Here is a 10,526-nt window from a genome sequence, read left to right as displayed (position 1 = left end):
GGGGGCGGGGCAGGCGGGGCGGCGGACGGTTGGCGGTCTGAACCTGAGCGCGCCCCGGGCCACTTGGCCGAGGGCCCCGCCCCCGCCCCGCCCTGCTGGGCTTGAAATTGGCGGGGCCGCAGAGAACCCCACCTCACCCTTGCGCATGCTTCCCCTGGGGCGCCAGGGGCAGGTGCTTGCCCGTAGTCGTCCCGTTTTGCAGACGAGGCGAACTGAGGCCTGCCCAGAGTCACAGGTGGCAGGCCAGCGTCAAAGCTGTTAGCACCTTGTGGGCCCGAGGTCGGGGCCTGAAAGCGCTGGGCTCCTATCCTTTAGATCACATTGGAATGGAAGCTCCATGAAGACAGGCGCTGTGCCATCGTCCTTGCCCCCTCTCCCAAAGGTCTTGTAAAATACCTGGGGAAGGCCAGGCAGAAGTGGGTGATTTGGTACAGAGAAGAGCACCCAGCCTGCAAATCAGTGACTCAGGGGAATGAATCGATCCAGTTTATGGGATAGGGTAAGAGAGGAGACTAGCTAGGCGGCTTCGGTGACATCCAGGGGAGGGATGATGGTGGGCTGGATTTAAGTGGTGCCAGAAAGAAATGGAAATAAATACTTGAGGCAGGTTTGGGAGAATTAATGAGATTTGTTGATGAACTGAAAGGAAGAATGGATTTGCTGATGGATTAAAAGTTCTTGAGTGCTCAGTAGTGCTGTGTGCAGAAATGGGGAAAACTAGAAGAGACATAGGTACGGGGTAAGGGAATAAAGTGTTCTGTTTTCTGGTTTATGATGCAATTTCCAGCTGTCATCTAAAAAGATGGGCATAGGAGTCTGAAGCCCAGATGACAAACACACGGGCTGGAGATGTGAATTTGGGGCATATATATGGTATTTAGAACACTAAAAATAAAAGACGTCACTCATGGTGAAAAGTAAAGAGGAAAAAAAGCAGGCCCAGGACAGGGCCCTGGAGAACCCAATATTTAGGGTTCAGGTAGAGGAGGAAAGCCCTAGAAAGGAGAGAAGACTGGCCAGAGAGGCAGGAGGAAGACCAGAGGGGACCCCAAAAAGGACAGCCTTTCACGAAGGATGGAATGATCACTTATGTCAAATGCTGCTGAGGAAAGAGATGTGGCTATGCATCAGAGAAGTCGTGAGTTTAACGAAGCGTTTTTGGTGGAGCGTGGTGACAGGTGAAGAAGGAGAAGCAGAAGCAGAGGTAGTGTGTGCAGACTAGTCTTTGAAAAGATTGGGGATGAACCAGCACAATGCAGGGGACAGAGAACGTGGGTTCAAGGGACTTATTTCCATAGTTTGGGTAACACAAGAGCTCATTCTTGTGTGAATGTAATGATCCAATTGAAAACCAGAGATTGATGATGGGGGGGGCAGTGACTCCTGAAAGGGACGCCCTGAAAAGAGAGGGGTGTATGAGGTCCATGTGTAAAGGCATGATGCAGACCAACCAAAAAGGGTACCTGTGGTACATACAGCATGAGACCCAGGCCCAGGAGCTCTGTGGCTAAGGAATGGGCCACATGGTTCCAGGGGCCACTGTTGCTTAGCAACCTGCGTTGAACAAGATGTTGCAACTGAATTCCTAATTAACAGTCATTTCAACTTATGCTAACGGTGCCTGTCAGTGGGGTCCCCACTCTGCCGCTTTCCCTCTCTGAAAGCCTGGTACTTTTGTTAAAATGCTCTGACACCAGAAAGCTCAAATTTCTACTGCCTTGTACTGTTGATATATGTATGCATCAAGATATGAAAATTAATACATCACAGAGAAGATGGATTTAGGGACTCACAGAGATGCCAAAGACTGCAGGATAAAGGTCTCCAGGTCAGAGCTCCCTGATGAATCCAGCTGCCTTCCTGCCCTCTTCCCACAGACATCTCAGACCAAGCAGAATCCTTAATGCCTGCTATTCAACCACCCGACCTCACTCATCCAGCCTCCAGTTTTTAGCTATTAGAAAACATGCTTCCCAAATCTACCCCTGTAACAGGTCTGCCCAGAGTCATTCTGGATTCCTCACTCTGCCCCCTCCATACAATTAATTACTGCCTCCAACACATTTCTCAAAAAGTCTACCTTTCAGGGTGTCTGGGTGCTCAGTTGGTTAAACCCCCTCACCCGACTCGGTTTTGGCTCAAGTCATGAGCTTGCAGTTTGTATGGGGCTCGCCCTGCTGGTGCAGAGCCTGCTTGAGGTTCTCTCTACCTCTCTCTCTGCCCCTTCCCTGCGTGTGTGTGTGCACCTGCTCACGCACATTCTCTCTCCCTCTCTCTCTCTCTACATAAATAAATTTAAAAAATTCTACTTTGCTGCATGCCCACAGAGTCTGCCCTGTTCCAAGTAACAATCATCCTTCATCAGGATCATTACAAAAGCCTTCTGTTTTTCCTGCTGTTTTTCTCTCAACCCACCTACAACCCTTTCTCCACATTTCAGCCAAAGAATGGTCTTTCAAGGCCTAGGCAAATCGGGGTGCCTGGGTGGCTCAGTTGGTTAAGCATCTGACTCTTGATTTCGGTTCAGGTCACGATCTCTTGGTTCTTGGGGTGGAGCCCCGCGTAGGGCTCTGAGCTGGCATCAGGGAGCCAGCTGAGGATTCTCCCTCTGCTCTTCCGCCTGTTTGAACGCATGTGTGCTCTCTCTCTCTCAAAATAAATTTTAAAAATTTTTCAAAAAGCATAATCAAATCAATTCACTCCATCATTTAAAACCTACAAAGGTTTCCCTTTAAATTCTCCTGCCAACTGGAGCTATTCACCATCCTCCCTAACTTCTGTGTCTCTGCCTGGAATGCCCTTCCCCTAACAACCTTCTTATCCTAACTGGTTACTTCTCACCCTGTGAGTCATACCCCTTTCTAGGCGCTCCCTTCCTGTGTTTCATCACAGCCCCCTGCCACATTCCTTCTCAGCGGAACCATAGGCTGTTTTCACTGTCTCTCTGCAGGAAGGAGGCAGTGAATTCCATGCGGATGGACAGAGATGGTCTCCTGTGTCTCCGAGTCCAGCACTGTGCCTGGCATGAAGTAGACACTAAATAAATATTTGATGAAGAGGATGATTTGCTCTGAGGAGACTCTCTGCCTATGAGCTTTACTGTTGTACTTTTTTTTTTTTAAGGAAGCTCTATGCCCAACATAGGGCTTGAACTCATGACCCCAAGATCAAGAGTTGCACGCTCTAGCTACTGAGCCAGCCAGGTACCCCTATGGCTGTACTTTTATAAAAATTAATAAAAGATTAAGCAACTCATAAATGGTATGCTTCTTGACTGTCTTATTCTTCTTGGTGCTGCCGTTCTGGTGTCTAACAGGATGATAACACTCATGTACTGTACCCTGTACGTGGCAAGCACTACACATTCCTTATTTATAATTCTTTTTTTTCCCTTATTTCTAATTCTTACAACAACCCAATGAAGTGACCCTATTATTTTCACTGCAGAAATTAAAACCTAGACTCTATCTCTTTATTATGCCCAATATTAAATCCTGTGTATTGCACTTTTAAGTCATAGAACTTTTCAAGTTAACTGATAGTAACTTTTTTTTTAAGTTTATTCATTTATTTTGAGAGAGAGAGAGAGAGCAAGGGCACATGCACAGACACCAGCAGGGGGAGGGGCAGAGAGAAGAGGGGGAGAGAGTGAATCCTAAGCAGGCTCTGCACTGTGGCTCGAACTCATGAACCATGAGATCATGACCTGAGCCCAAAACAACACTTGGACACTTAACCAACTAAGCCACCCAGGCGTCCCAGAATGAGAGCAACTTAATCCAGTTTACTTGATAAACAAGGTGAGGCCCAGGGAAGGAAAGCCTAAATCTCCTTATGAAGGAACTGGACCAAGAACCCTTAGAACAAAAGAGTTCACAAGGGTCAGAACACCAAGCTACCTAATTCTGTGCTCTGCCTTTAAGAACTACCCTATAGTGGGGTGCCCGAGTGGCTCAGTCGGTTGAGTGTCTGACTCTTGACTCTTTTTTTTTTTAATGTTTTATTTTTTATACAGAGAGAGACAGAGCATGAGAAGGGGAGGGGCAGAGAGAGAAGGAGACATAGAACCAGAAGCAGGCTCCAGGCTCTGAGCTAGCTGTCAGCAAAGAGCCTGACGCGGGGCTCGAACCCACGAACGTGAGATCTGACCTGAGCCGAAGTCAGAGGCTTAAACCGACTGAGCCACCCAGGCGCCCCTGACTCTTGACTCTTGATTTGAGCTCAGGTCATGATCCCAGGGTTGAGGGATTGAGCTCCACATTGGACTCAACACTGAGTGTGGAGCCTGCTTAAGATTCTCTCTCCCTCTGCCCCTCTTCTCAGCTTCTGTGCGTGCTCTCTCTCTCTCAAATAAAAAAGTAAAATTTTAAAAAAGCAACCTGTTTTAATCCTTGAAGTCTTATTATCTATCTCTTTAGTCATTGAGCACCTAGTGTATGCTAGGCTCTGTTCTTGGCTCTGGAAAGCAGAGAACAAGGCAAAGTCTCTGGTCTAATGTGTCTTACATTCCAGAGATGGGAGATGGGCAATAAACAAATACACAAGTGAACAGGATAACCTCAGACAGAGACAAGTACTGCGAGGAACAATAAAATGGGTGAAAGGATTCAGAGCGAGGGGAGGGAAAAGGCACTTTAAATAGGGCCCCTGGGACACGTGGATGGCTCAGTCAGTTAAGCGTCTGACTTCAAGTCAGATCATGTCTCACAGTTTGTGAGTTTGAGCTCCACACTGGGCTCTCCGCCGTCAGCATAGAGCCCACTTCAGATCTTCTGTCCCCTTCTGTGCCCCTACCCAGCTCGTGCTCCCTTTCTCTCTCAAAAATAAACATTTAAAATAAATAAGTAAGGTCCCTGAGGAGGTGACTTGGAGCTGAAATTTGAAGAATGAAGAGTCATCCATGAGAAATGCCACGGAAAGAATGTCCCACACAAAGAACAGCAAGTGCAAAAGGCCCCAAGGGGAACTCAGGCTTGGCAGTCAAGAACAAGAAGTGACTGGATGGGTGGAGTCAAAGGGTAGCACAGGGAGAAGTTAAGGAGAAAGCTGTGGCCAGGTCATTCAGGGTGGTGGAATGTTTGGATTTTATTCAAAGTGCAAGGGGAAGCCTGCACTTCCCCTTAGGCAAGAGGATGAACGTGATCTGGTTTATGATTTTAAAAGACCACCTGTGTGGGTTAAAGGTGTAAATTCAAACAGGGATCTGTTAGGAGGTCTGCTGCAGTGGACTGGTAGTGGTGGAGGGATATAGGATATATTTATTTTTATTTTTTAATGTTTTTTTTTCTTTCTTTTCTTTTTTTTTTGAGAGAGAGACAGCGTGAGCAGGGGAGGGTCAGACAGAGAGAGGGAGACACAGAATTCAAAGACAGGCTCCAGGCTCTGAGCTAGCTGTCAGCACAAAGCCCAACGCAGGGCTCGAACCCACAAACCATGAGATCATGACCTGAGCCGAAGTTGGACACTTAACCGACTGAGCCACCCCGATGCCCCATAGGATATATTTTGAATGGAGAACCAATACTGATTGATAGCAGGGAGGTAGGGTTGATGGTAGAGGGGGGTTGAAGGAAGGAAAAATAAAAAACCGCTTTCACATGTATGTAGTGGACCGCAAGTTTAGAAATGTTTTTCACGTATATTCAGCCTCCAATTGCTACATTTAGATTCTTTTTTTCTTTAGTCATTTTTTTTTTAAAGTTTACTTATTTTGGGGTGGGGGGAGAGCTCATGTGCACAAGCAGGGGAACAGCAGAGAGAGAGAGAGAGAGAGAGAGAGAGAGAGAGAGAGAAAATCCCAAGCAGGCTCCTCACTGTCACTCCAGAGCCGCATCTCAGGAACCATGAGATTGTGATCTGAGGTGAAACAATGAGTTCAATACTCAACCGACTGAGCCACTGATGTGCCCCATATTTTTAGTAATCTTTATACCCACCGTGGGGCTTAAACGCATGACCTAGAGATCACATGTTCTACCCGACTCTGACTGACCAGCCAGGTGCCCCAACATTTAGATTCTTAATGGGATCAGAGCACAGCATGGCACAGGGAAATAATTTGGACTAACCTGAAATTCCAATCCTATGTGATCCTGGAAAGGTTGGGGTGACCACTTCTCCTTTATTAGGGTGATTCGCTGTCTTCAGATTTGAGCTGTTTGTAAAGCTCTATCTACCACAGCACCTAGAATTCTGAGTGTTAAGGAGGTTGTGGGGCATCCAAAATGAGTGAGGCAATGTGCCTCATATTCGAGGTTTTATTCAGGAGATGGTGATGGCCAGACAGTGTTGCAGGATTTTGAGCATGTATAGCACTGGGTGTAAGAATAGTACAGTTGCTGCCTGAATTGGAAATCAGTCTCTCTGCTAGTCATCCTGGCGCAAGGGACACCTTAAAGTTCTAATCGGGGGAATGCGATGTCATTCCTGGTGCCTGGAACAATACCTATATTACGCGCTTAATAGTTGTTTGATAAAGAACGAGGTAGAGGTGAGAGGAAGGGGTTAGCGTAGAGAAAGGAAATCTACCCTAGCTTGGGCATGGCCAGCGGGCAGGGATTTTCACATCGCTATAGCAACGCCCCTTCCAAGCGCACCCACGGAGAAACTACAAGTCCCACAAGCTCCCGCGACTTCCCCGCCCCCAGGGGCAGGGGCGTAAGTGAGCGCGGAACCGACTTATCCTCTTTCCTGCGGCGTGATTGGCCTGCGGCTCTGGGAGGCGGCCAATGACTGCGCTCGGGTAGAGCCGCGAGGCCAATATGGCTTCCTGCACCTGGTGACGGTTGAAGAAACTGTGTTAGGTCTCATGGAGAAGACCCGGGGCGTCGAGGTGAGAGGGAGAGGATTTCTCGTGACTGGGAAAGGGAACCCCGAGAGCCTCGCACGGGCGACCGTTCTTTAGGCCTTTTAGTGACGCCTGGAGGGTGGAGAGTGGAAGGATGGATAAACTGAGGTAGCTGGGCTGAGCAGGGCCAGTGGCCTTTGGCTTCCACACTGCCGGGGCCGACGTCCGGCCAGTAGTTCAGGGCGGAACTGGCTCCCCGGCCTGGGGGAAGGGGAACTGAGTTCAGGATCTCCGAGCTCCTGAATGTTCTTCGTCCTCCCTCTCTCGTGGTCGTCTCTTTGGGGATTAGGAGGCCTGTCGTCACATCCTGTGGGGACGTGACGGAGATTAAAGTAATAAAAACCACGCGTCTGGAGCGTTCACGTGCACGGTCTGCCAGTGTACTCACAACAATCCTGTGTTACTGTTTCGTTGTTAGGGTTAGAGTCGCTGAGGCTTAGAGACCGGTGGTGGCTTCCCCCGGAAGGCCACACAGCTGGAAAGGACACGGGCACCCAGTCTGCAGCCTCTGCAACTTTTCCCGCTCACGCCCAGCCCGCAGCCCACGCCCCCTTGAACCCTTTGGCTCTGGGCACCTCCTATTTCTAGTGCATTGGCGCGTGTTAGTTGTAAACCTAGAATGGAATAACCCAAAGCGTCTATGAGGGGCCAGGAGAGTAAGAATAGCTCGCGTTTTTAGAGCTGTAACGCCCAGCTGGAAACAGAACTAGGCTTGCATATGTCAGTCTTCACACCAGCCGTCTAAAGAAGGCTTACGATGTCCGTCGTACTGGTGAAGAAAGGCGAGCAGCGAGGTTCAATATCTTGCACCAAAAAATCAGTTAAGTGGCAGAGTGGGATTCGAACCCGGGCGCTTCCGGTTTTTTGAAGGCGGGTGCTTTTAACCAGTAATGATTGCCAACATGTATCAAACACTTGCTACACGCTAGCCACTGTTTGGAGTGCCGCACTTGTATTACGCATAAATCTCCCGCAAAGCTTCTGACAGAGGTGGGATTATCCTCATTGACAGGTGCGGGGACTGATGCACGGAGGGATTGACGTGCTGGGATCGTAGAGCGACTCCAGCCGCAGAGAGCGTGTTCGAGCCCTAGGACCTTTCCTGCTGCGTGCCAGGCAGATTGATACGCAGTATCTCATTTACATTTTGCCTCTTGGCAGCCAACTACTTTTCTTATTTCATAGATGAGATAGTCGAGGCCCAGAGAGGTTAAATGACTTGCCCGAAGACCCACAGCTAGTGAGGTTGGGAGCTGAGTCCAGAGTTGTGGTAGATACCACTGTACTGTAACTAGTGTGTCGTCTGCGTCAGCCACTTTTCTGTGGCTGAAATTGTTTCTGAATTGAGATTATTTGGTGTACCTATGCTGAGGGGGGAAGAATGGTTTTCCAGTATACATCTTCCCCAGAAAGTCTTTATGAGATAACTTAGAGTATTTTCACATCATTGTATTCTGTTTAAATCACGTTAAAAGGTCATCATTTATAAATCCACAGGAGGAGCTTGGTAAATTCCTAACATGTACTTTGTGTCTTGTTACGCTCATCTGCTGAGTTGCAGTTCAGAACTGTACAAACAAGAGTGGTGATCCTGGTGTTTGCAGCAGGGGTATTTGGTTGTGCCTGCAACTTGGCCCAGAGCTGCTGACTTGACCAAGAACTGGAAAGGGAGCTGAGAGCTGGCCTGCAGCGTCCCTCCCCACATACACCAAGTCCGGACTGATTCCTCCTGCCTGGTTTGTGTCCTCCCCTAGGAAACTCCATCTTCAGAACCCATGGAGGAGGAGGAGGAGGAGGAGGAAGACGACTTGGAGCTCTTTGGTGGCTATGACAGTTTCCGGAGCTATAACAGCAGTGCGGGCAGCGAGAGCAGCTCCTATCTGGACGGGTCAAGTGAAGCCGAAAATGAGGATCGGGAAGCAGGGGAGCTGCCCACCTCTCCCCTGCATTTGCTCAGCCCTGGGACTCCCCGCTCCTTGGATGGCAGTGGTTCTGAGCCAGGTGCTTTTGGGAGCGTCCCCTGAAGATGGGGAGGTTCCAGGGGGCTATGGAGGAGGAGGAGGGGGACATAGGCCATGTGGGCAGAGCTGTCCAGGCGTAAAGGGCTGTTTGCTCAGATGACTGAAGGCCTGTGAGACAGAAGTACCCCAAGTAGCCCCAAAGGGCATTTCCCCTGCTGCAGTCGGATTTCAAATTGCAATTTCCTATGTTCTTTCCTACAACTAATATTTATTTGGCACATATTAAATGCCAGTCGTCAATATGGGGCTTCTATATTTGTGTGAATAGCTGGTTGGTTTTTAAGCCTGCATGCTGAAAAGAACACCAGAAATGTTCTGCTTACTGTCTGGGAAAGGAGAAGGACTAGCTCGTGGGTTGGATGTGAGGTGTAGGGGAGTACAGAGGACAGTGACCCCGGGGGAGAGGATTACTGGTGACGGTCCCCCGGATCATCTGGAAGCCAGTTAGCTTCCGAGCTGTGATGCTTGGAAAGCTCCTGGACCCCTGTGTCGGGGCCTCCAGTGTGCGGACTGCCTGCGAAGCCAGGGGCTAGATCCCTGTGAGGATAGTCCTGTCCCTTGGTGCCGACACTCTTTAACAGAGTGATCTAATACTCTGCCACTTGACTCTTCTTTTCTACCAGTCTTCTCTTCCTTCCCTCCCCTTCCTTTTATTTGGTTTTAACTTTCTCCCTTCTACCTTCTTCCACCCGTTCTCTTGGAATCTTAGAACTTTGGAACTAGAAAGAACCATTAGCATGGAGTTCAGGGGTTCTCGATCCTGGTGGTGCATTGGGATCACCTGGGGGGCTTTTAACAGACTACAGATGCCTTTGTCCCCCCCCACAGACCAGTTAATTAGAATCTCAGGCGTGAGTAGTTTTAATTCTGATTCTCATGTCAGGATTGAACCGTTGATCTAGCTCAGTCTCTTTGTAGATAAGACAAAACGCCCACAGAAATGAATAGCGTTTTCACTTCTCATTTTCTTCTTCACGAACTTTCCAACACTCACCTGTTGCCCGGTGGATTTTCCTTAGCTCCACTGTTGGCGTCTAAGCGAGGGCCGCCAGGCAGCTTATCTTCAGCGAAGCAGGTTCTGTTGTATACAGGCCTCCTCCTCCTGTTCCAGTCCTGTCCGCGTCCGAGTTGGGGCTTGGACCCCTGCCCCTGGTTAATGCACTGTTCCGGTTTTGAAGGGCCCATGTTTTGTTTGATTTGGGGTGACCATATCAGTGGGTCACACGCTGAGTTCTCTTCCCAGCTGTCTGTGAGATGTGTGGAATCGTGGGTACGAGGGAAGCCTTCTTCTCCAAGACTAAGAGATTCTGCAGCGTCTCCTGCTCCAGGAGCTACTCCTCCAACTCCAAGAAAGCCAGTATCTTGGCCAGATTACAGGTAAGAGCCAGTCACTCGGACGACTGTTCCTGGGGCCCTGGGAGCTGAGACAGGACAGTCAGCTGGCTCATGGCAAAGAGGCCAAGAGGGCTCTGGAAGGAACTTGCTTGTGGCTCTCTGAGGTTGTAGATTTCCTGCTGTTTATTATGCTCTTAAAATTTATTATTTTTTTAAATTTTTAAAAATGTTTTATTTATTTTTGATACAGAGAGAGACAGCATGAGAGGGGGAGGGGCAGAGAGAGAAGGAGACACAGAACCAGAAGCAGGCTCCAGGCTCTG

At 49.0% G+C, this 10,526-nt stretch overlaps 1 protein-coding gene across 3 annotated transcripts in view; it reads left to right on the top strand.

Annotated features, from left to right (window-relative positions):
• The first annotated feature begins 6,757 nt into the window (after positions 1-6,757).
• Positions 6,758-10,526, top strand: part of L3MBTL2 (L3MBTL histone methyl-lysine binding protein 2) — a 19,738-nt gene continuing 15,969 nt past the window's right edge. For all 3 annotated transcript variants that reach the window (XR_003914176.1, XM_029953500.1, XM_029953499.1), the window contains exons 1-3: positions 6,758-6,832; positions 8,602-8,848; positions 10,112-10,245. Coding sequence is in view for 2 of the 3 variants with exons in the window: in XM_029953500.1 (XP_029809360.1) it covers positions 6,809-6,832; positions 8,602-8,848; positions 10,112-10,245 (405 nt within the window). In the remaining variant the exon portion in view is untranslated. The remainder of the gene's footprint in view (positions 6,833-8,601; positions 8,849-10,111; positions 10,246-10,526) is intronic.

Source organism: Suricata suricatta, chromosome 10 (genome assembly GCF_006229205.1).
Source record: "Suricata suricatta isolate VVHF042 chromosome 10, meerkat_22Aug2017_6uvM2_HiC, whole genome shotgun sequence".
Lineage (NCBI taxonomy): Eukaryota > Metazoa > Chordata > Mammalia > Carnivora > Herpestidae > Suricata > Suricata suricatta.
Note: the sequence above shows the minus strand (reverse complement) of the source record. Positions and strands in the feature narration are given on the sequence as shown.